This window comes from Pelophylax lessonae (assembly GCF_965119305.1).
Source record: "Pelophylax lessonae genome assembly, chromosome: 6".
NCBI lineage: Eukaryota > Metazoa > Chordata > Amphibia > Anura > Ranidae > Pelophylax > Pelophylax lessonae.
Window position 1 is genome coordinate 253,775,146 of NC_138773.1, and position 26,026 is coordinate 253,801,171.

General features: G+C 40.3%; 1 protein-coding gene across 3 annotated transcripts in view; it reads right to left on the reverse strand.

The window, feature by feature from the left end:
* Positions 1-26,026, reverse strand: part of GAD1 (glutamate decarboxylase 1) — a 178,203-nt gene that overhangs the window by 36,118 nt on the left and 116,059 nt on the right. For all 3 annotated transcript variants that reach the window (XM_082261329.1, XM_082261327.1, XM_082261328.1), the window contains one exon: positions 6,001-6,091. In XM_082261329.1, coding sequence (XP_082117455.1) covers positions 6,001-6,091 — 91 coding nt within the window. The remainder of the gene's footprint in view (positions 1-6,000; positions 6,092-26,026) is intronic.

Below are 26,026 nucleotides of genomic sequence, written 5' to 3' on the forward strand. Positions count from 1 at the left end.
ACCTGTACATTTGCAATCCATCTTTAAAAGTAAGGTAAAAGAATCAATATGGTTATTAATTAGTTTCATTTAGAAGTATAGTGCAGAGTTCTAATGACCAACAAGAATTCCGTGTTGTTTCCTATTAGGATGGCACTTTTGTCAAATGGATAGAGGAAAAGAGAAACAGACAATTAGCGAGATCATCTAAAATGTATACACTAATCTACTTTATAATTTTCTTTATGTGCATCGTTACATTCTGGAAACAATGCATGCCTAGACAAAAATCGTCAAGTTTAGTTAAAGAGATACCCCAGCCACAAAGGGAAAAAATGTTGTAAGTAGTCGTAATGGCCATTGCCTCTTAAGTATTTGTGCAAGGATTCATTGATTCTAGAACCTTATTTGCAATATTGCTGGTTTTCCCTAAAAGCTAAGACTTAACTTCTCTTAGGTTACAATTATTCTTCATTGTGTCCTAATTTTGCTACCTTTCATACCTATACATTTTGTTGGTATTATGCAGTTTAATATGCATTGTGTTAAGGCAGTCTATTCATTTAGAATGGGCAGCCAGTGCATGGTACAGAAGAAAGACCAGACCTGCACCTTTTTTGAAATACAGTGCACTATAATGCATTGCATGGGCAGTATGATGCCTCATATTGTGGTTTCATCAGGACCTATTGTACTTGTTCATTGGGATGCAATTCTAAATGAATGGCAATGCTTCAGTAATGTGTTTAACGCACGTTTTACCACGTGTTAACTCAATGCATAGAAGTGAAGAATACCTCTAGGCATTGGGCGACTGAAACGTAATATTCATTCAGAGGAGAACATGTGTTTTATTTTTAATCAGCTCATGATTATTTCTTATTTTTCAGCTCAAAATGGCGAATGCAACAGATTTAAGTACATTGACCTCAAGATGCCCATAGACATGACATAGTTATTCCCCCTGACTCAGCTGGTTTGGACTTTGTGTATGTCTAATGAAAGTTCTAATTTCTTTGTCTTAACAGAAAAGAAAACAATTGGCGCTAGTTAAAGTACAACTACAGGCAAAACTTTTTTTTTTTTCATTTTGAGAGAGTAAGGGAGGGTTATATCATTGGTCAGTTCTTTTTTGTCATCTCTATTCCATTGTGGAGATTTGTGTTCCCTAACAGTCCCATAGCCAAAACAGAGAGTGGGAGGAAATCCCTCTAAAGAGAAGGAATTCCAGGTTGTCCCAGGGGACATCAAAACTAGTGTCTCTATTTGAGGATTTCCCCTCTATTCCTGTTCTGGGGACAACCCAAAATTTGGGATTCTCTCACACTTTCACTCCTAATGGCAACAATAGACAGGACACCTAAGGAGGATGAACTTCCCTAATGGGGACACAGGCAAAAAAAAAAACTTGACAGGTGTTCAAATTCCTTTCCATTCTATCCAAAATGAAAAAAAAAAAAAAGCTTTGCGTTAATAATAATTTAAATAGAACTTTTCCAAAGTGCTGGAAAATATTTTTGTGGGATGACATGTGCATTCGTGCTTCTGAAGCGCTTGTGATTGCACCCTTGTTAAACTTACATGGTCCTATATTTACCAGATTATTGCCACCTAAGCTTGAATTGGTTGCCTTATTTACCAGTATTGTGAATAAGTGGAGCCTGGTGGGCTAGGGAACCATTCCCACCTTGCCGTCCTGGTGCATTGGAATATGCACATGCGTTAAGGTGCTTTTTTTTTTTTGCTCAAATAGGCTGGCAATGTTTTAAAATGTCCATAAACAGGACATGCACCATTTTTGGAAAGACAGCGCTCTCCTGCTACTGTGGTACTGTGTGTGGTGGTGAGCTACACGCATATGTGTTAGAGCTGCATTGCCTTATTGTGTTAGGTGCCATTCAAAGTGAATGGCACTACAACGGGCTAATGCATATAACATGCATTAAGCTAACATGCACATTGCGGCAACAAACCACAGCTAAAAAAAAAGTATTTTAATATATGCTCTGGATATTCCAACATCAAAGTCTCCTTGCCAACTCTGTTCATTTCCACTCGGGAGTTTTGTGTGTTCCTGTTCACCTTTATGTGGTTCAACGCTTAATGTTACATTCTTGATAACAATAAATAAATGAAGCATTCACAGGAAGGCCCCATGCACACTGGACGTTTAACGCTGATGTATAGGGCTTCGGTGTTTAGCAGTGGGCAGAGAGTACAGGTGTACCACCCAGCCCTGCTGCGGGCAGCCTATCAAATTTGAGAGTTGATGCAGCTGAACAGTTCAACACTACTTCCATTTATGTGCCAAGCAGTGGCGGTTGGTGCATATGGGGCGCAGGGGCCCCGCCCCTCCCCCATCAATACGTCCAGCATCTTAATCTACATGCGGGGCGCCGGACGCATGGATATCAATAGGGCTTTTTTTTTAACCATGTGACTAGAGCCAGAGGCTCTACCAGGCTAAAAAAAAGGGTGGGCTTGGGGCACAGAGCACTGCGCCCCGAGCCCACCCAGTTGTGTGACAATAGCGAATGAAAATTCGCTATTGTCACACGGATCCTCCTCCTGGCCAATCAGGAAGCGGGTCTTGAGACCCGTTTCCCAATTGGCCGAAAAAGAGAAGCCATGCCATTGGGCATGGAGGAGGAGGGAGGAGACGCAGAAGACAGGGGGAAGAAGCCGAAGCCGTCGCCGCCTGCTGCTGCAGATATCCAGGCAGGGTGAGTGAGCAGGGGGTCCTGTCCGGTTCTGTCCTGTCTCCTGTCTCGCTGTGATCCGGGGGGGGGGGGTATGGTGTGCGGCCTATGTAGCACCAGCCACGGCGCCACTGGTGCCAAGGGACACATGTCTGGAAAGCAAGAAACCTGTGTTCTTGACATTTATCCCTGAGTACATATATAATGCCCTAAACAGAATTAGCCAATGTTGCATTTCCCAGCCACGTCCAGCTCTAGCAGCTGTCAGCCAATCATTGGGCTGGACAGAGCACCTGTGACTCTTCTGGCTAGAGTCAGGAACCCAAGAACTAGGAAATCATTCCTGAGTGTTATAAAAAACAGGTATTTTAAGTCTCTAGCATTAACCAAAACTGAAAACATGAATTTTGGGTAGACTGAGCCATTATAAGATTAAACTGTGTCTCCTCGTTTAGTTAAAAGTGCAGCACACAGGAAAATATAATGTTAAATAAATGCGTTATATTTAGATTTTATTTGTTTTCTTTTCAGGCCATGCACAAATCAATATACAATTTCAAATCGCCACCAGCTGTTTTATTTGAATGACCACACAGGCTGTAAATGTACCCGAGAGTTACAATATACTTTTCTTTCATTTGCCACTTAGATTGCATTTGGCGATAAAACCATATGACTCAAATAGTTTTCGATATCAGATAAAAATATTGCATTATGATTAATGTAGCTATTCAGCTTTATTACTGAACCATTATTATTAGTATCCATTATTGCCAAGGGCTTTATAAAAGAAGCAAATGAAGCTAATAAATAAGGAAGAATAAAATGTGCTAAGTGCTGTAACCCAAAGCAACCACTGAGCCACCATGTTTCATTGTTCCAAAAAGAAAAACAACTCTCTCTGCGCTCAATTGTTCATACACATAAAATTATTAGATGTAGATTAAAAAACAAAGTACTTTACAAAATGCATTTTATATGTGCCCCTACACCCCCGTGGCTTGTCACTCTGCCCGAAGGAGAAACCGCTACCACCTCTGACTCTCTCGGCGGCTCCGGCAATCCATGCATGACAGCTGAGTTTGCCAGCCAGACGGCCACGCCGGCCACGGAAGCTTTCTCACCTGACACAGCCATCTGCTAACCTAGATGTAAGTTTTTTTATTATTGTTTAAAAAATTATTGTTTTAAATAAATGATTTATACTTCCATTGATGTTTGTGCTGGGGCTCCCCTTCTGTTTTTTTTTTTTAAGTTTCTAGCTGTTGCAAAGTGATTAATGTAAAATATAATTGCTGTTTTATGGGACACTGAACCTACTACTTACTACATCATAAAATAATGCATATTTTTTATTCCTATGAATTCAATTATTACACACAGCTTATATTACAATTGCATAATATGTGGCCCCCTCTGTCTAGGGAAAATGATTTGATTGGAATTTACTTTTGTTCAGGCTTAAAGAGACAAAGTGAAAGTGTTTTCTTAAGGGGCTCCCATGTCCCAATTACCATTACCAGCGATCCCATGCCCACGCTCCTTCCTTTGCTGCCAGCAGATAGAAAAGTTATTACTTCTGAGTATAGGGGTGCACAAGTCTAGCAGCCAATCCCTAGGCTCGAACACTGTTACATGGCGGTGGGTGTTACACCACTGCTCCCCATAAACTCAGACACAGGCATCTCAGTGGATCCCAGTACCAGCTGCAGCGCAGGCAGAAGCAGCCTGGGATCATTGGTAAGGTCAGGATAGTTGAGTTGGGAGTGCCTTTTAAATATATTGCCACATAACTCTTAATGAAAAAAAAGGGTCTCTTTGAACTTACTAAGGACACGATTATAGTTTAGTAAAGGTTTTAAGATTCTGTTTCTGTCAACCCCCTATAAGCCAACACTGACCCCATATGTAGAACCTGATCAGAACCACTGAAGCCCAGTCTGACTCTGACTGAGTTTTCATAGGAAGAAACAGTAGTTAGTTATAATAAAGGCAGAATAAGTGGTTTCTTGGGGACCCAGACTCCAGAGGACCCATGAGGATATTAAAAAAAGTTCTGCACGTCATTGCTGTTTATAGTAAATAATTTTAAGCATAGCAAGTCTTTTTAGAAGGTGATTAGCAATGGCTACCTTCTTATTCTTCTCAGTAAAGATTTTCTTTAAGGACAATTCCACTTTTGTTAAAAAATGCTACACAAGCCATTTTGAAATTTAATGATATTGAAAATTACTTTTCTATTTCAGTATACAGCCACTGTAATTTTCTGCAACTGTCTAAAAATGCAATGCAATATGCTATTCCCAGTGGTGTACAGAATGCCTTCAGGTTGCCATATTGAATATGGCAACCTGAAGGCATTCTGTACACCACTGGGGTACTGAATGCCCCCTCATATGTAAATTTTCTGCTTCTTTGATTTGCTGAATGTCTTTAGAAAGAAACATTTCAGGCATCCCCTGCAATAGGAATTACATTTTTGGTAAAATACTACCTAAGGCTTGTGTACTGAAAGGATTCAGATGTGCAGCTTTCCTCATTAGAACACACAATTTGCTCTTGTGGGTATAATGAAGGTTGACCCTTCTTATTCACGATAAGTCTGAGAAAGGATATAGTAGTGATGGCGAACTTTGGCACCCCAGATGTTTCGGAACCACATTTCCCATGATGCTCAACTACACTGCAGAGTGTATGAGCATCATGGGAAATGTAGTTCCAAAACATCTGGGGTGCCAAGGTTCGCCATCACTGGGATAAAGGGAAACAAACAGCTTCTCCCTAGGAATAGAAACAGGTAGGAGTCTGCAACAAAGTTAGTTAACACCCTTGCAATGACATAGATTCCCTAGAGGGGGTCGTGTTTATTGAAAAAGAGCAGAGTTACACTTTAAGAGACTTAAATGATAAACAATATATACCCAAATCCCCTGTATCTGGTAGTATTGTTTCAATATTGTAGTATACACTGTATTAAAAATCCAATTCAAACACTGCATTCCAAATCCTCTAGAAATGCTTCACAAAAGCATGTCCGAATAAAATTATAGATTTTTATATACACAGACCCTTATGCAAAGTTACATGATAAAATCCTGGGACTATGTAGATAACTATATTAATATCATTATTTGTATAATTTTGGGTGAACACTAGTCAAATTGGTCACTGGATTTTCAAAAAGTCTTGAAGATCATGAAAAAACTATCATTTCAAACCACTTCTTGCCTACCAGTTTTGAGCGATCCAGGGAGCCATGTTACAACTAAGTTCAGTAAAAGTATACATTTCCTTAAAATTTACTTAAAAATATAAAACTTACATGTTTGTATTTGCTGTCGAAGTCAACCATTCTCCAGCCAAACCAATAATGTCCAGTCCAGTTGAGAGCTGATTGAAAAAACGTGGATGACCTAAAAAAATATATATATATATATATTTTATTTCTTATACACGCCTTATTTTTATCCTTTGTATTTTACCACATGAAGAAATAACGTACAAACTCAGGTTTATATATTATAGTAGATCTACTGTCAAATAAGATACTCAGTAGCTCATTTGTCCATCCTGCTCCCTGAGGTTTAGAAATACTTATCTTCACTGCAGAAACCATTGTTTTGGGAATCCTTGGCAGTTAATGTCTAGGGTATTTGGTCCCATGATCTCTGTTAAAGAAGAGGATTAACCAATCTCAACTTTTGAACTGATGCGATCAAATGGAAATTTGGTCTCATGGCTAGACACGGTGGGTGCCCAGAGGGGCAGTTTCTTCAGTGGAAGTAATTATTTCAGTATTGGTTCTCTCACTATCAAGGAGTAGGATGGGCAAGGTAATGGATAGTGAGAGAACTAAAACTGAAACAATTACTTCCAATGAAGAAACTGTCCCTCTGGGCATCAGGTGGTGAAAAGAACACTGATGTTAAGTAAAATTTTGTCGCTCGACCATTTTAAAATTGTATGCTATGCGTCTACTTGCGTCTATGCAGTTATTTCTGGAATTGTGGAAGCCCAAACATAAAGGTTTAATCAAAATATATGATAAATCAGTAGGTTTGGTAACCATATTTTGAAAGTCTAGTTAGGGATGTTGTCTCCAGGTTTTGCACTTGTTCAATGACTGAGAGCAGCCAGTTAAATTTTACCTTTTGTCAGTTTAGTATTGTCAAAAAGACATTAAACAGAGTTAATGGGTTAGTTTAGAATAGTCACAATGATGAAAAGGGTTCATTGGGAACGATACTCCAAAACCTGTGCATGCTGGAATGCATTTATTCTGTCGGACGAGGGTCAGGCGCTGAGTGCCCCTGGCTCCTGAGAAGGAGTCCAGATGTGGCAGGGTCACTCGCGTGGGACACCTTCTTTTGCTCTATCCTTGGCCTTCCTCCCCCCCTTGTCCCCCCTCTTTCCTCTCTCTGCACCTAGCTGTTTTCTGTCTGCTCACTTCCCTCCCCTCTTGGTTTTCCATTTTTCCCCTCCCTTCAGAGAAAAGTGTTATCTCTATCTTCAAGTTTAGCATGTACTCGCAATGGTGTGACTTCCCTTTTTATTGCATCTCACTATCGTATGGTGCGGATACTACGTTTTTCTTATGATAATTGTCTGTTTTGATGATTTGCTCTAGCACTTCATTGACGGGGTTCTTTTTTCCTAGTTTTCTTTCTTTTTGTGCATTGCCATGCCTTCACTTTACTTTTTCATGCCATGCCTGCATTTTAATGTGTATGCTGTGTTATTATGTGTCACGCTACCTTTCTGTTTATGTTTGATCAATAAAGAATTTGAAAAAAAAAGAAAAAGGGTTCATTGGTTAGTTTAAGGTAGTCAAAACAACAACAAGTGTTCATTGGTTAGTTTACGGTAGTCCAGTTTATATACTTTTCACATTTACTAAATAACAACCTAAGAAGGAGTCACCAGTCAAGGAAAACTTTATTTGTGTTTTAGGGCTTATAAACAAGCCCAGTAATGGGATGAACAGCCTGACATCTGTGCCTATAAAATGAATTTGGCAACAGGAAAAAAAACACAACAAATGTGCGGGGCTGAGAGACAGAACCTATTTTAGCTGCATTCCGGTCCATAAATAAGATGACTGGGTAACACACAGCTCATGCAGTGTCAACAGTAACACAATCTGCTTTTGGTGACAAGTATTCTGTCAATAAACTATACTGCAAGGTGTAAAAATCGACAGGGTTTTTAATGCTAATAGTAAAACAGAACACTCAGCAAGGCACTTAATAGGGCTGTGTTAGCCAAAATTGAGCTGCTTTCATCAGCTGCAGAAGAATAGAGTGCTATTATCAAAGCATATTGACTAAAACAGTGCAACTTTGTAATCTTCATCAAACCAACATACAAAAAATAATGCTGAAAAAATAGCAATGTTCCATCTATTTCATTTCTAAATCTGTTTAAGTGCTGTTTATCCAGAAGAAGGCAAAGAGAAACCACAGTTGCTGGTCAATTATCCTGCCTGTGCAAAGGCGCTCAGATAAATTTGCTGGAAAACTCACTCCACTGATGAATCTTATTTATTAATTTAAATTCTCTATTAAGATAACATTTTTAATAAGAAAACCAATCTACATTTAAACTTTCATTTACTTACATGAAGTATATCAAAACTCAAAAACAAAAATGTAGTATACTGTAGTCTGCCAGCCCTTAGATGTAGTGGCTGCATTCGATTCTACTTTTCAGGCTAAGAGCCGGTTCACACTACCCCGACCAGAAAGTCGCCCAATGAAGGAGCGACTTTTTAGCAGAGACTTGTAAGAGACTTGGAAGAGACTTGGAAGAGACTTGGAAGATAGGCGACTTTGTCTGTGGGGAATGCCTGGGTAATCTTTTTCTTCTTCCTGGAAAGTCTGATCACAGTCGCTTGAAAATAGATAAGGATCTGACTTTTATCTCTATTGTATTATTTACTAGTCCTATAAATCCACCATAATGGAAATTAAAAAAGGCAGACGTGTTTAAAAAAAAGTCCAGCCTGTGTGACACTTATGGCTCCCTCCATACAATGAAGAAATGAGCGTAGCCACCCAAAGTTAAAAAGTATGTTATCTGCAGGATTACCAAGTGAAAATAAATAAATAAAAATAAAAGTAGGAATGGAATGCCGCAGCCACATCTGGAGATTCGTAAATTGCAATGTATTACATTTTGTATTTGGGTTTAGATCTACTTTAAATTTACATTCTTGACCACACCTCCTTTGGAGAAAATTGGTAGCATGGACTACAGCTAGGTGCTTAGCACTTCTTTGCAGCACTGGGCTCTTATTTCACCTCTCCCAAGGGCACTCTATAATGGAGTTTGTATGCTTTTCCTGTTTTTCATGGATATTCTCCAAAAGAAAAAAAGAAAATGTTTCAGGACAACTATCTTTAACCCAATTTGATGCTAGAGTTTATGTGTGTATGACAGTTAGATTAGATTGTTATTAATCACTTTTGGGAACAGAGAGTGGCGTGAATTATTTTATACTATTTATAAAGTACTGTCCTCTCTGTATACTGAGTGAAAAAAAAAAATCCCAATTCCACTTACAGAAGACCTTCAAGGGGTTCCTAACTAAGCCTGAACTTATATCAGCTGTTCCTTTACATCAAACATTACAAGGCCTTATATATAAAGACCAAGGTATAAGGGTCCATTCCCAGGACAGACAGTCAGATTCCATTTGTCACCTTTTCCATGTATAGACCATAAATACCGTAATGCCTAATGTATTTCTATTGGTAATTATACAAATGTTTCACTGTGCTAGGAGCCCTTTGCCTTCTTGAAAAAAAAAAGATATTCTTATATTATCTCTTTTAACATAAAAGTACAACGTTTTTTCTTACAGATGTTTTAAGCTTGTTAGTGCTCATCGTTGCTAGGTAGAAAAACTGTTTCTGTTGGATAAGGCTGGAGGAGCAGCAACACAGGTCAACCAAAGCCCTTTATTAAGAAAATACTATAAAAAAAAATGCGTTTTTGAATTTTTCTCCATTGTAAACCTAGAGAAACTGTTCTTAATATTAGCACACCTGCCAAGACAGATTGAGTTCACATGGGCACAAAGAATCCATTGTAGACATACACAATCATCTTTTATTCCACAGATCAAACATAGATCGTGCCATGTTTCTTTTATATATTATATGTATATCCTCAAACAATGGGAATGCCAGGCTGCACTTTGAAGTTTGTAACCTGGGTAGTAGCAAAAATAAAACATTCTTTATTTCAGTCGATGATTGATGAATCTGGGGGAAAAAAAAGTCAGAACATTGTTTCTGAAATGAATGGAGGAAAGGACAAAGACACTTCTACAAACCCTTGATGTGTATGTTTTAGTTGTTGCACCTGCCCAGAGAATTTCTGAATGGGCAGAATGGTTGATGACAGTAGACCTAAGAAAAAAATCAAGTGAGAGGGACCCACACAAACAACCCAATAATAGCAAGTGATGACCTTGACTTCAAGCATTGCTTGTATGACTTCAGCCAAGTCTAAACTTTCAAGGTGATATAATGAACACCTTGATTAGTAAAGAGAAGCTTAATATTACACAGAGATCGGTTATTTTTATATACAGGGGCCTGGTCATTGACTGTTCTCTTCCCTACCTTTTGCTTTAGATAAATGTGGTATCTGTCCAGATATCAGTCAATCTGTGACAGTCAAAGGTCATGTTATGAGGGGCATTCTCAATGTATATGACAACCTAATGTCCACCTAAACCCGATATGCTTGTAGGTGGGATGCTGCGGGGTGTGGTGCCAATAACACATACTATCCCAGTGCAGTGAAAGAACTTGTATAAAACAATGCAAAGACAGTTCACAAATACCCTGCTGGGAAAAGGCAGCCCAGCCAGGAACACTCTCAGGTCTAACAGCGTGTAGAAAGCAGGTTTCAGCCAGACTGGCAGTGCCTGTAGAAAAGGGCAGAATGCGGCCTGGCCATGGTACACTCAAGCAGTCAGGTGTCCAGAGAAGTAGTGAACCCTACACTTTCCCTATTCATCAGGAACCTTTCCCTGCCACTAGTTCTGTTCCTACATGATAGGGTACCTGTCCCTACTTTATCAACTCGCAAATGCGCACCAAACCTGGGAGCCAGGGCCATAAATGGGCACTGCCTGAGGCAAGATGGCTGCAGGCGTCACATGTGGCTGCCACATCCAATGGGATAGTTTCCCCAGTGACCCAGGAAACTACAGAGGAGCTGTGTCTTTTTGAGTTTCTCTCCCACTGCAGTGCCGCTGTGGATAAACGCCACCTGCAGTAGAGAAAGTAGACTGCACCTACCTAAATGCTCATGGATTCCTATTATTTACCTTGGTACACAAACAGCAAGGTGCACAGACATAAACCACTAGTGTAAAGCCACTTCTGTCTCATTGTAATTTAGACCACATGTTGGTCAGGAATTTCCCCTTTTGGAGAATTCCATACTAGTGATAGTAAGATTTTGAAGGGGGGGGGGTCCTCAAAATTCTTGGTAACTTTTTTTAATCACAAACAATAGACAGCAGGGATGCAACAGCTTGAACAAAATACATATTATTCTGTTGGACTTATCCATTAATGCTTATCTGAGATGCAGGAAAGAAGGGCCAGACTGGGAATGAAAAACAGCCAGTTCAGAAGTAGTAGGTGATAAAGAAATGAATCTGATTATCAAGCAAAGATACATAACTAAACTATAACTGCTGCTTTAAATATTATGGTTCAAACTTATGTCATGACCACCCTAGGATTTTTTAGGTAGCTAAGACAAGCAAGCTGAGAATGTTTTATGGCATGGCCATCTGGGAACATATGTCAAAGGTCTTCTGATCCTTGTTTGTTTTGCCTATCTATAATGTGACATGCCATACTTGATAATCTATTCCAAATTAGACATGGTGACAAGCTGCTAGTGTCTAACACTATTTCACACTATATATACAGCACTGATCTGTGGCATTATTATTTAAAAAGCAAACAGTGTATTCTGATCATATACAGTATCTCACATAAAGTGAGTACACCACTCACAATTTTGTAAATATTTTATTATATCTTTTCATGTGACAACACTGAAATAAATTTGCTGTCCCCTCAAAGTAACTCAACACACAGCCAATAATGTCTAAACCGCTGGCAACAAAAGTGTGTACACCCCTAAGTGAAAATGGGCCCAAAATAGGCGCAATTAGCCATTTTCCCTCCCCGGTGTCATGTGACTCGTTAGTGTTACAAGGTCTCAGGTGTGAATGGGGAGCAGGTGTGTTAAATTTGGTGTTATCGCTCTCACTCTCATGGCACCTCATGGCAAAGAACTCTCTAAGGATCTGAAATTTTTTTTTTTTGCACTACATAAAGATGGCCTAGGCTATATGAAGATTTCCAAGACCCTGAAACTGAGCTGCAGCACGTTGGCCAAGACTATACAGCAGTTTAACAGGACAGGTTCCGCTTAGAACAGGCCTTGTCATGGTCGACCAAAGAAGTTGAGTGCATGTGCTGAGCGTCATATCCAGAGATTGTCTTTGGTAAATAGACGTATGAGTGCTGCCAGCATTGCCGCAGAGGTTGAAGGGGTGGGGGGTCAGCCTGTCAGTGCTCAGGCCATACGTCGCACACAAACAGTCTGCATGGTTGTCATCCCAGAAGAAAGATGATTCTTCTTCTAAAGATGATGCACAAGAAAGCCCGCAAACAGTTTGCTACAGACAAGCAGACTAAGGACATGGATTACTGGAACCATGTCCTGTGGTCTGATGAGACCAAGATAAACTTATTTGGTTTAAATGGTGTCAAGCGTGTGCAGAGGTAACCAGGTGAGGAGTACAATGACAAGTGTGTCTTGCCTACAGTCAAGCGTGGTGGTGGGAGTGTCATGGTCTGGGGTTGCATGAGTACTGCTGGCACTGGGGAGCTACAGTTCATTGAGGGAACCATGAATGCCAACATGTACTGTGACATACTGAAGCAGAGCATGATCCCCTCCGTTTGGAGACTGGGCTGCAGGGCAGTATTCCAACATGATAACGACCCCAAACACGCCTTCAAGATGACCACTGCCATGCTAAAGAAGCTGAGGGTAAAGGTGATGGACTGGCCAAGCATGTCTCCAGACCTAAACCCTTAAATGGAAGGTGGAGGAGCGCAAGGTCTCTAACATCCAGCAGCTCCGTGATGTTGTCATGGAGGAGTGGAAGAATGCTCCAGTAGCAACCTGTGAAGCTCTGGTGAACTCCATGCCTAAGAGGGTTAAGGCAGTACTGGAAAATATTGGTGGCCACTCAAAATATTGACACTTTAGGCCCAATTTAGACATTTTAACTTAGTGGTGTACTCACTTTTGTGTTCAAGCGGTTTAAACATTAATGGCCGTGTGTTGAGTTATTTTGAGGGGACAGAACATTTACACTGTTATACAAGCTGTACACTCACTACTTTACATTGTGGCAAAGTGTCATTTTTTTCAGTGTTGTCACATGAAAAGATATAATAAAATATTTCTAAAAAAATGTGAGGGGTGTACTTACTTCTGTGAGATACTGTATATATATAAAAATAAATTTAAAAGGAATACACTGTTTGCTTTTCCAAATATTACTGCCACAGGTCAGCGCTGTATATATAGTGTGAAGGAGTATTAAATATTCCTTGGTTTAGGGATTGATATATAGCTGCTTTACCTGTAATGTATTCCTAGTGCTGGTATTATCCGCATTTCCATCGTTTAACACTGTTGACCAATCATGTACTGTATGTGCTTTCTACACTGTATAAATATCTTTGTCAAAGAGTAAGGATGATCGAACTTTTGAAAAGTTCGGTTCGACCAGAACACCCGAATTTTCCAAAAGTTCGGTTCGGATTTCAGAACCCCATTGAAATCAATGGGACCCGAACTTAGGTAATCAAAAAACACCATTTTGAAGCCCTAAAACCCAATAAATGCCCCTAAAAAGGGCCTTGGGTTCTGGGTCATGCCCCATTAACTATTAATCACACAAAAAAAAGTTCTTAAAAATTGTCATTTTTGATAAAAAAGCCAATTATTGAAAAAATTTTAAAAAAAGAGAGAGATTTTTTTATTTTTACTTTGGATTTAGTATCTGGGGGGTCTAAAAGGTGTGCATGTGAAGTTTCAGCTCTGTAGCATGTCCAGAACCATTAAAAAAAAAAAAGATAATTTTTCAGTAGAACAGGGATGTGTGTCGGGACCCTCCTTTAACTTTAACACCTATATGATCTTTTTTTCTGGTTCTGGACATGCTACAGAGCTGAAACTTCACAGGTACACCTTTTAGACCCCCCAGACACAAAATCACACAAAAAAAGTTCTTAAAAATTGTCATTTTTGATAAAAAAAGCCAATTATTGAAAAAAAAAAAAAGAGATTTTTTGATTTTTACTTTGGATTTCAGATCTGGGGGGTCTAAAAGGTGTGCATGTGAAGTTTCAGCTCTGTAGCATGTCCAGAACCAGAAAAAAAAAGATCGTTTGTATTAGAAAACTTTCTGACAGGGGGTTTGCTTCGCTCCTGTAACACCTTGCCGGTTTAATAGAAGGCATTTTTTTGGGATCTTTGCAGTCAGGAAAAACATCTGAACTTGTGTATAGTGGTACTGTGCACAAGTTCTGATGTTTTGCCTGCCTCCAAAAACCCCCAAAAAATGCCAGCAAAAACACACCTGGGCATTTTTTTTTGACGCTAGCGTTTTTTTTGGCATTTTTTGGGGTTCTTTTGAGGCAGGCAAAACATCTGAACTTGTGTATAGTGGTGTATATACACACATCCATATATTTATATACACACCTAGACATATATAGGTGTGATAGTAGCAGAAATATATGCTTGCGCTAATGAAATCATTTACAGTAATATATTTCTGCTACTATCACACCTATATATGTCTAGGTGTGTATATAAATATATGTATGTGTGTATATATACCACTATACACAAGTTCAGATGTTTTGCCTGCCTCAAAAGAACCCCAAAAAATGCCCAAAAAAACGCTAGCGTCAAAAAAAAAAATGCCCAGGTGTGTTTTTGCTGGCATTTTTTGGGGGTTTTCGGAGGCAGGCAAAACATCAGAACTTGTGCACAGTACCACTATACACAAGTTCAGATGTTTTTCCTGACTGCAAAGATCCCAAAAAAATGCCTTCTATTAAACCGGCATGGTGTTACAGGAGCGAAGCAAACCCCCTGTCAGAAAGGTTTCTAATACAAACGATCTTTTTTTTTTCTGGTTCTGGACATGCTACAGAGCTGAAACTTCACATGTACACTTTTTAGACCCCCCAGATACGAAATCCATAGTAAAAATCAAAAAATCTCTTTTTTTTTTAATTTTTTTAATAATTGGCTTTTTTTTATCAAAAATGACAATTTTTAAGAACTTTTTTTGTGTGATTTTGTGTCTGGGGGGTCTAAAAGGTGTACCTGTGAAGTTTCAGCTCTGTAGCATGTCCAGAACCAGAAAAAAAAAGGATTGTATTAGAACACTTTCAGCTCAGGGGGTTGGCTTCTCTTCTCGGTTTTCACACCTTGCCGGTTTAATAGCAGGCATTTTTTTGGGTTCTTTGCAGTCAGGAAAAACATCTGAACTTGTGTATAGTGGTACTGTGCACAAGTTCTGATGTTTTGCCTGCCTCCAAAAACTCCCAAAAAATGCCAGCAAAAACACACCTGGGCATTTTTTTTTGACGCTAGCGTTTTTTTGGCATTTTTTTGGGTTCTTTTGAGGCAGGCAAAACATCTGAACATGTGTATAGGGGGTATATATAGACATATATGTCTAAATATATACCCCTAGACATATATAGGTGTGATAGTAGCAGAAATATATTACTGTAAATGATTTAATTAGCGCAAGCATTTATTTCTGCTACTATCACACCTATATATGTCTAGGGGTATATATTCAGACATATATGTCTATATATACCCCCTATACACATGTTCAGATGTTTTGCCTGCCTCCAAAACCCCCCAAAAAATGCCAGCAAAAACACACCTGGGCATTTTTTTTTTTGACGCTAGCGGTTTTTTGGCATTTTTTTGGGTTCTTTTGAGGCAGGCAAAACATCTGAACACGTGTATAGGGGGTATATATACACATATATGTCTGAATATATACCCCTAGACATATATAGGTGTGATAGTAGCAGAAATATATTACTGTAAATGATTTCATTAGCGCAAGCATTTATTTCTGCTACTATCACACCTATATATGTCTAGGTGTGTATATAAATATATGTATATGTGTATATACACCACTATACACATGTTCAGATGTTTTGCCTGCCTCCAAAACCCCCCAAAAAATGCCAGCAAAAACACACCTGGGCATTTTTTTTTTGTTGACGCTAGCGTTTTTCTGGCATTTTTTGGGGTTCTTTTGAGGCAGGCAAAACATCTGAACATGTGTATAGGGGGTATATATACACATATATGTCTGAATATATACCCCTAGACATATATAGGTGTGATAGTAGCAGAAATATATTACTGTAAATTATTTCATTAGCGCAAGCATTTATTTCTGCTACTATCACACCTATATATGTCTAGGGGTATATATACAGACATATATGTCTATATATACCCCCTATACACATGTTAAGATGTCATGTCTGACATCAAACATGTCCTCAAAAAAGCACTGGCAGTGGCAGCCCCTGCAGCATAAAAAATGCTTGGCTGGTGAGAAGCCATATGGGTGTGCTGAAGCTATTCAGAAAAATTATCTTTTCTCTATAGCGGTCACCCTGCTATGGAAGGGTTTTGTCACCCTGTCATAGCAGTCACTGGCAGTTAACCCTACACTACACTACGGTCCCCTTACACTTAACACTTTCCCTACAGAAACTCAATTTTTGAAGCTAACTTAAGTGTAAAGGAGCACTCTAACTACACTAGATATCCCTTTCCTCACACTAAAAATAGCTAAATGACACTTTTAAAGTAAAATTAACAGAACTGCTTCCACTCTCTTCCATATCCAGTATAACAATGCTAGGAATATGGCGGGGGGCGATCTTATATACTGGGGGGCGTATTCACTAATGATTGGTCTAGGGACCCCCTAGTCACTCCAATCACATTCCTAGCATTCTCCTGCCCCCTCAATTGGCTTTTGCTAATGGTTCTGGTCCAATCACGGCTTTTAAAGCCCATTTCCTGAAGCATTGCATTTTGGGCGGTTCTGGTTGCCGAATTCCGAACTTTTTGGGCAAAAAGTTCTAAATTCGGCCGAACCTCAAACACCCAATGTTCGGGCCGAACCGATGGTGGACCCGAACCGTTCGATCATCCCTATCAAAGAGTAGTGGCCTCTCTATTGGAGAGCAAGGGGATCACAGTTGGTCACAATTGTTAATTGTTCAATGTCAGTGCTTGATTGGGAAAATGGCCCCAGGTTGGAATCATACGTGGGTGGCAACTCTTGGAAGTGCGTTGTGTCACTCCGGTCCACCTGTACCTGCGGTTTTGCCTGAATTTTCACAACGTCTGTCTTGTCTGACAGGATTGCTGAAGAGTAAATTGGTGAGGAGTATCAGGAGATAAAACTACTAGTGGGTCTCTAAGCCTGGTTACAGGACCAGTTTAGAAGATGTCCTCCTTTCAACGGCATTTGGCTGAACTTGATTAACTTCAAGTAGCAATTTCTGCTATCTTACTCTCTCAAGCAATTTTGTTGTCAGGGTTCCAAGCAGATAAAAGGGGGGTGGCCTCATAAATGACGTCTTAGACTGGGTGTATAGGTATCGAATGAAAATAAGCTGTTATGCCCAGTGTCGATCTAGCAGCGGAGTGAGAACAGAGTGGCCTTGTGACAAATACACAGCACACATACATGTGTTGCCCAAGTAGGGAAAAGTTGGCTGGGATCTCTCAGTGACGCCATGTTCTGCGTTTATGAAAGGCCCGATACGATTGTGTGCGCAAATTCAGAATACTTCCTTAACTCCCTCTCCGCTACAGATCCTCCTGCTGTGTGTCTTGCTGACTCTGATTGCACATGAATAAAAAATAGTTTGTTGTTGATAATATCTCTGATAATTGGGGGACCCCTGTGATCTGATCTGGCTGTTGAGGAGGAGGCACTGGTCAATTTTTTAGATCCTTAAAAGGGCAAAGAATTCATAGAGGTATCGCAACCCTGCAAATTGTTTTTTAGAATTCCTTTAAGATGAAACAGGCTGACAGAAGACTTGCACAATTGCGATCAAATGCATCTGCATCTGTGAGGAACACAGAGGAGGGGGTGGAGAGCTGCAGTTACAGCTCTTATACACTGTGTGAGAGCTGATTGGAGGAAAGGGACACACCCCCTCCACACACTACATAGGCACAAAGGTTATATAAGCTGTGTGCTGAGCTCTCCTCTCCATCACAAATGTATCTCATGTGTCAGGAAAACTTGTCAGAATTGATTAATGCTGATAACAGGGGAACGAAGCAACAGAGAGAAACAACACTTAGAGCTTTGGAGATAGACAAATAAACACTACAGACACACATACTTTGTTAAGATTTAATGACTGAGGTTTAAAACCACTCTGTTGTATGAACTTTTGCTCTATTTGTTTGTTATAAGTAGAGTAACCCTTAATCAGTGTTCATCTGAGTATAGCAGGACTGTACAGATGGTAAAATAAAAATAGTAATAATATTGTAAAACAATTGATATGATGAGAAAGAAGAAAGTTTAGGTCCTTCTTGTATTTATGCTATTGCATTCAGTGGAAGCCATTATAGCTTCAGCTTCAGGCTTCAGAGGGGAAATTCTGAGAGAAGGGGGGGAGGAGGGGTGTCAATGGTTTTAAATATCTATGTGTGACTTTTTGCTAGACCCCCAGACTGTAAAAATATCTCAGAATGTATCCTCAGATTTAAACTGAGTTGGCCAGCTGAGATTTGTAGTTCTGCAGAGAAAGGGAAAAGAGGTGCTGATTTAAAAGTTTGGATTAGCGTCATAGAATAATGGTGTGAAGGAGTACTAACAATTATGCAGCAATATAAAATACTATCATGTTTATTATTTTTACAGGAGGACATAGAATTTACAATGAGGCTCTAAGGTCTGACATGCTGGAAAAAACTAATAAGCTAATAAGTTCTGAGTAGTAGGCTAAAAATGAATGTTAGGAGATAATTGCATGCAGTCTGGTCACCTGTTAGTACCCTGAATGATTTAGGCTAATTCTGTGCTCAGATCAATGACAATATTGATACAGCTGACAGTGACAGGTGCTGTAAAAAAGACCCGTTTTGTGCTTGACAGATATTTTGGTCAGTTGAATATTGGGAAATTCTCAAAATCAGTCCAATTCAATGATAATTAGTGGTTGTTTGCAATAATAGTAAAGAACTGGTGTACAGACTGAGAATTTTGGCAAATTGTTTAATCTGTCAACGAGTACAATTTAGAGATGAGAGGACGAAACGGTTATGGAAGATAAATAGCCTATCCAGAGTTCGCTAATGCTGCTTTACATTCGAAGGTTTGATTCATTAAGATGGAGAAATGCTTATGACACCACAACTTACTTTACCTGATTACATTCACAAATGTAAATTTCACCGATGTGTATAATTTTTATTTTTCAATTTTTTTTTTTTTTCTTTTTTAGAGTTCAATTTTAGTTACCTTAACTTGTGATGTGTTAACTTTTTGCTTTATTGAAGCCAGTGTTATTTTTAAAGGGTGACAATCCTGTGTGCTCATCTTTAAGCTGGCAATACACTAGCCGAAAAATTGTTTGAAAATCTGTCATTTGGTCCGTTCGTTCGTTTTATTTGTCCAGTTAATGGGCAGAAATAGAAAATCAGTTTTAACTTTTCAGAGCCGAAAAATCGAAGGAACAGTTTGGAAAATTCTGCCAAATGAACGATAAATTGAAAGATGAATGTGTTTCTCGCCTGAACTGTTTGCACGAGGCATATGTGACAAATTGAACGAAAAACAGATTAATTTATGTCCATTGAGCGATTTATTGTTCAAGATGCGGTCATTACATGATGGCACGATCGTCTGTTCTCCTTCCTTTTTCGAAAATTAGTTTGAACGATTTTTCGCATAGTGTATGGCCAACATTACATTGATTCATGAGAGATAATGAAATAACACTGACAGTGATATAATAGTTCAAGTTTTATTTTACCAATGCTTAACAAATAGGCTTAAAGTGGTTGTAAATGCAGGATTGTTATCTTAATTCATTCTATGCATTAAGTTAAAAAGCCTTCTGTGTGTAGAAGCCCCCCTCAAGGTCAATCAAAGTCAGTTAGCCAAACCACAGCTCTGTGTCTGAATGGGCACAGGGAGCTGTGACTCGGCTCAGGTGCCCCCATATCAAGCTGCTTGCTGTGGGGTCACTCACTAGGAGCAGTGAATAGAGACCCGAGAAGAAGAAGGATCCGGGCTGCTCTGTGCAAATTCACTGCACAGGGCAGGTAAGTATAACATGTTTGTTATTTTATAAATTTTTTTTTTTTTTAAACAAGACTTTACAATTACAATAATAGAGCAAGTTATGTTTTTGTGAATTGAAATTTAAATGATATAAGGTATTAAGGAAATTGTTAGAAACCATATGATCATCAGCAAAAAGAAATTGCTTGATCATATGCGAAAGTATGAAAAACTGTACTGATTATAAAGGAAGCTGGTAAAAAGTTTAATCAGATACTGTAGGTATGGAGTAAAGTGTTCTTAGCATACTTTAAGTGGTGTTTAACCACTTGACCTCTGGAAGATTTACCCCCCTTCATGACCAGGCCATTTTTTGCCATACGGCAGTGCATTATTTTAACTGACTGTGCAGTCATATGATGCTGTACCCAAATAAAAATTTATATCCTTTTTTCCCCACAGATAGAGCTTTTTTTTGGTAATATTTGATCATGTCTGTGTTTTTTAATTTTTCCGCTATAAACAAAATAAGGCTAATAATTTTGAAACTAAAAAAAAAAAAAAAACAATATTTTTTACTTTCTGCTGTAAAATCTATCCAAAAAAAAAAAATTGAAAATAATAAAATTTCTTCGTAAAATGTAGGCCAATATTTATTCTGCTACATATTTTAGGTAAAATAGGCATATATAGATTGGTTTGTGCAAAATGTATAGTGTCTACAAACTATGGTATTTTTAACATTTTTTAAATGTATTTATTTTTATACTAGTAATGGCAGAGATCAGCGACTTATAGTGGGACTGCGACATTGCCGCAGACAAATCGGACACCTAACTGACACTTTTGACACTTTTTGGGGACCAGTGACACTAATACAGTGATCAGTGCTAAAAAATATGCGCTGTCACTGTACTGGCTGGGAAGGGGTTAACATCAGTGGCGATCAACGGGTTAACTGTGTGCCTGACCAGTGTTTTTCTAAACCGTGGCAGGTGCTTTTACTATGGGAAGACATGGATCCTAGTCATCTGCTTTGCAGAGACACAGGATTAATGTCTTCCCTCCTGTCAGAACAGCGATCTTCCTTGTTTACATAGGCAGACCGCTGTTCAGCCTCTCTGCTTGATGATTGGCGGGGGCAGGTGGACATCGAGTCCGCGGTACCCGCTGCTGAAGACCCGCTGTGTGTGATCACAGCAGGAGTAACCTACCGGGAAGAGCCGGATCACGTACTGTATACTATATATATTTGTGATCCAGCGCACAGGTGCCACCCTGTAGCAGTAAAACTGCTATGGGGCAGACCTTAAGTGGTTAAGAGGACAATGACAAATAGGGCACAAAGTTTGTATTCTTCTCTCCATCTTAATTACACTATTCAGTAAATTTATGGGTGAAAGTAGGGGAAGAAAATGGATTTCAAATACATATATGGGCCCTAATGAAGTGTTCAGCACTAGTTGTTGATACTTTGAACTTGCCATACTCAGCTGATCTTTGTATATTTCTCTGAGTAATTAAATGACCAAACCAGTTGTCTTTTGCAGAAATTGATCTGCTCTTTTGGTGATGCAACATGTACATACCGGGCTCCGCCCCCTCTCTCTCCTGATTGGCTGACTGACTTTGACAGCTGATCGCACAGCGCTACTGTCTTAGCCATTGAGAAGGGGAGTCTCAGGCAGCTGAGACACTCCTGCAACATTGCTGGATAAAGATGGGCTCAGGTAAGTATTAGGGGGGCTGAGGGGGGTTGCTGCACACAGACTTTTTTTTGTAGAATGCATTAAGATAAAAAAACCTTCTGTTTTTACAATACAATTTCTATCCACCCTGCAGGTAAGTACAACATGTTTGTTATTTTTAACAAAAAAAAAAAAAAAACCAGAACAGGCCTTAGTATAACTTGAAAGGAGTTTTTCACCTTAATGCATTCTATGCATTAAAGCGGAGTTCCACCCTTTTTCGTGTTTATTAAAAGCCAGCAGTTACAAAAAGTGTAGCTGGTGACTTTTAATAAACACACACTCACCTGTCCCATGATCCAGGGATGTGGCCGGGGGGAGCCTCGGCTCTCTCCCTCTTCTCCCCACGGCGCCGGCATCTCTAGTGTGGGCACCCGGCTGTGACAGCTTGCGGCCTCATAGCTGGGTGTGCACAGCATATGCGCAAGTCACGCTGCGCGTTCTGAGTGGATGGGCAATCGTCTGGGACCTGTGACGTGTCCCAGAAGATTGCAGGGAGGGGGGGGGGGGAGAGAACTTCTGCTTGTGCCACCTAGGTGGATTTTTACTAGATTTAACATGTACCCACTCCCCCCCTCCAAAAAAAAATGACATGTCAAATGTGGCTTGTCAGGGGGTCAGGAACTCCGCTTTAAGGTGAAAAACCTTTTCTGTTTCAGCTGCCCCCCTCAGCCCCTCTTTTTCTTACCTCAACCCGACCGTTCCAGCGACGAGCTCAAGCCCAGCGGCTCCAGCCACTGTCTTGGGTCCTCATTGAAAAGATTTATAGCAGCAGGAGCCATTGGCTTCCACTGCTGTCAAACAAATCCAGTGACACGGGAGCTGGGGGTGGGGCTGAGTCCTGCTGTCTGTGTCAATGCACGCAGCAGCGGGACTCATGACGCGCCCACATAGGTACCCCCATGGAAAGCATCTCTCCGTGGGGACACCCGATGAAGAGGAGGAGCCAGGAGTGACGCCGGGGGAACCCCGGAAGAGGAGGATCGGGGTTGCTCTGTGGAAAACCCTTGCACGGAGCAGGTAAGTATCACGTTTGTTATTTTCTTTTTTTTAAATGAACCTTTACAATCACTTTAGGAATTAGTAGCTGAGTGGGGGGTGTTCAGCAGTTCATTCTGACTGAATTCTGACTGACAGGCAGTCCTGTTATATAATGCTCACTATCCCATATTGTTTTGGGCTCCACAAACTTTTCCAAACCTGGCAGAAAAATAAAATATATCTACTAGCACCACTGACCACCACATACAACCAGACCATAAGCTTTGCTGCTTTCAGGCTTGTTGGGGCTAACACCAGACTACGATACCCTCAGACCCACCAGCTCTAAGTCCCGGTTCACACATATGTGATGTGGGAAACCTGTGAATCCACTGCGGGTTCCCGCATCGCATTCAACTCGGAGGCAGTTCACACTGCCATATGTGAATCGCTTGGGGTGTCAATACAAAGTTACCTGCTTGCGCCCCGCCCACCGTACATTTACTGCGGCACTCTGCCGCTGCTGGGCAAAGCAACGTAGCCCTACGTCGCTCGCTCAGGAGACTGTAGGGGGCGAGCTCCCGCCTCCACACCTTACCTGGGGAGCCAGTGCGTGTGACCCGCGGCTCCGATGGCCACCGGCCACTCGCGATCTCCCGCAGCTGTGAGAGAAGGACAGAAAGCTATTGTAAACACAGCCGTCTGTCATTCTCCCTGAAGTGATCACAGAGGCTATGTGATCCTGCTATATAGGCTCGCATGTCTCTGTGATTACTTCACAAGCCACGCCCATTGACAGTTAGAATCACGCCCCTAGGGACACATTTAACCCCTTGATCACCAGTACAATTAACCCCTTCCCTGCCAGTGTCATTTTTACAGTAACAGTGATTACTGTAGTAATGTCACTGGTACCCCCAAAAGTGTCTAAAATGGCAGTTAGGGGTCCGATCTGTCCGCTGCAATGCCGCAGTACCGCAAAAAAAATCGCAGATCGCCGCCATTACTAGTAAAAAAAAAAAAAAAACAATAATAATGACATAAATCTTTCCCGTAGTTAGTAAACGCAATAACTTTTGCGCAAACCAATCAAAATACGCTTATTGCGATTTTTTTTACCAAACATATGTAGCAGAAAACAAATTGGCCTAAAATGTTAAAAAAATTTAGATTTTTACTTTTTTTTGAGAATTTTTTTTTTTTTGTTTATAGCGCAAAAAATAAAAATCGCAGAGGTGATCAAATACCACCAAACGAAAGCTCTGTTTGTGGGAAAAAAAGGACATCAATTTTGTTTGGGTACAGCGTCGCACGACCGCGCAATTGTCTGTTAAATTCACGCAGTGCCGAATCGCAATATTGGGCCTGGTCATTGAGCAGCCAAATCCTCCAGGGCTAAAGTGGTTAACGACACCCCAGGATCAGTGGGCATATCGCAGTGCGAACTTTCAGTTCGGGACATGAATCGGATCACATTGGTGTGAACACCCATGCGATCCGATTCTGGTGCGGACCCAAAAAAGGGTCCTGTGCGAGTTTTGTCCGAATGCGATGCAAATTCAGCCATATGATCTGTATGGCTGAATTCGCATCACACAGACAAGGCATGTGCGCTCCGAATCACATGCAATGTCTGTCATCGCATACATGTGAACCGGCTCTACTCCAAATGTGACTGCCAGTCCTGGCCTGCAAAAAATGTGAAAACCTACCCCTTTAACAAAATTATCGCTAAAAACAAAAGACACTTTGATAAATGTATCTAGTTTGTAAACAAGATTTTACTAGCATTTGAGTCCCTTTAAGGGATGCTAAGCGTGGAATGATTTGTCATTTTGGACCTGGCATATTAAGGCTCTTCTCATTAGACTTAAACTACACATTATGTGCAAAGCTGCAGCTGATTATCCATAAAGAGGATAATGAAGAGCGCTGTGTCCCTCCAGCCTTGCTCACAATCAGTGTGCACGCTTCATGTCACACATAGGCTCTTCTATATATGCAGGCTCCTACTGTACAGGAATTGCTGTCTTTTCCAAATCGCTGCAGTTTAACTTAATGAAATGTTTCCCTTGTGATGCTTTAAGGTTTGGTGTTTTATGAGAATGGCAATCTTTTTAGGAAAGTGTTACCCCCGAGATTTCCACTATTCTGATCCTGTGTTGATATATATAATACCATTAAGTAAATGCTGCTTATTCTGCACATTTACAAAAAATAGGTAAAGGCAAAGACTGAGTGGGTTTATAGTGGCAGAATGCTAACTAAAGGACCTTTTTTGGCCTGATTAGGGAACATTCAAATATCTGGTGGGCAGCACTCAATAGCCCCATGCGAGCGTTGTTTTGGGAACAAAGTGATAGGGCAGTTTTAAGTAAAGAAAAACAAAAACTATTACAATTTCCCAAGAATCATATAGTGGTTTTGAACATTTTTCTTTCTTTTTTTTTTTTTTTTTTTTTAGAATTTTTGCACAGAATGTTTTTTTTTTTTTTTTTTTAAGTGGTAAATATGATTTAAAGAGATTGTAAAGGTAAAATGTTTTTTTTTTTTTTTTTTAAATAATAGAAATATCTATACTTACCTGCTCTGCGCAATAGAATTACACAGAGCGGCTGTGAACCTCCTCTTCTTGGGTCACCCACCGGCGATCCTGGCCCCACTTCTGCTGCAGCCATTGACACAGACAGCAGGACTTGGCTCCACCCCCCGTTCCCTCATCACTGGCTTTAATTGACAGCACTGGGATGCAGAAGTGCACATGATGGCTCAGGTAAGTGAAAAGGAGGGGGGGGGGGGGATCTGATGCCTAAACATTTTTTACCTTAAAGTGATTGTAAAGTCTTTTTTTTTTTAAATAACAAACATGTTATACTTACCTCCTCTGAGCAGTTGGTTTTGTGCAGAGCAGCCGAACGATCCTCCTCCTTCTCGGGTCCCTCGTCCGTGCTCCTGGCCCTTTCCTCCTATCAAGTGCCCCCACAGCAAGCAGCTTGCTATGGGGGCACCCAAACCGAGCTGCAGCTCCGCGTGTCCATTCAGAAACAGAGCTGCCATCTGGCCCCTCCCCCCTCTCTCTCCTGATTGGCTCACTGGCTTTGATTGACAGCTGCAGGAGCCAATGGTGCTGTGGCTGTATCTCAGCAGACAGCAATATTGTCAGTCTGGGGTGGGGGGTGGTGTTA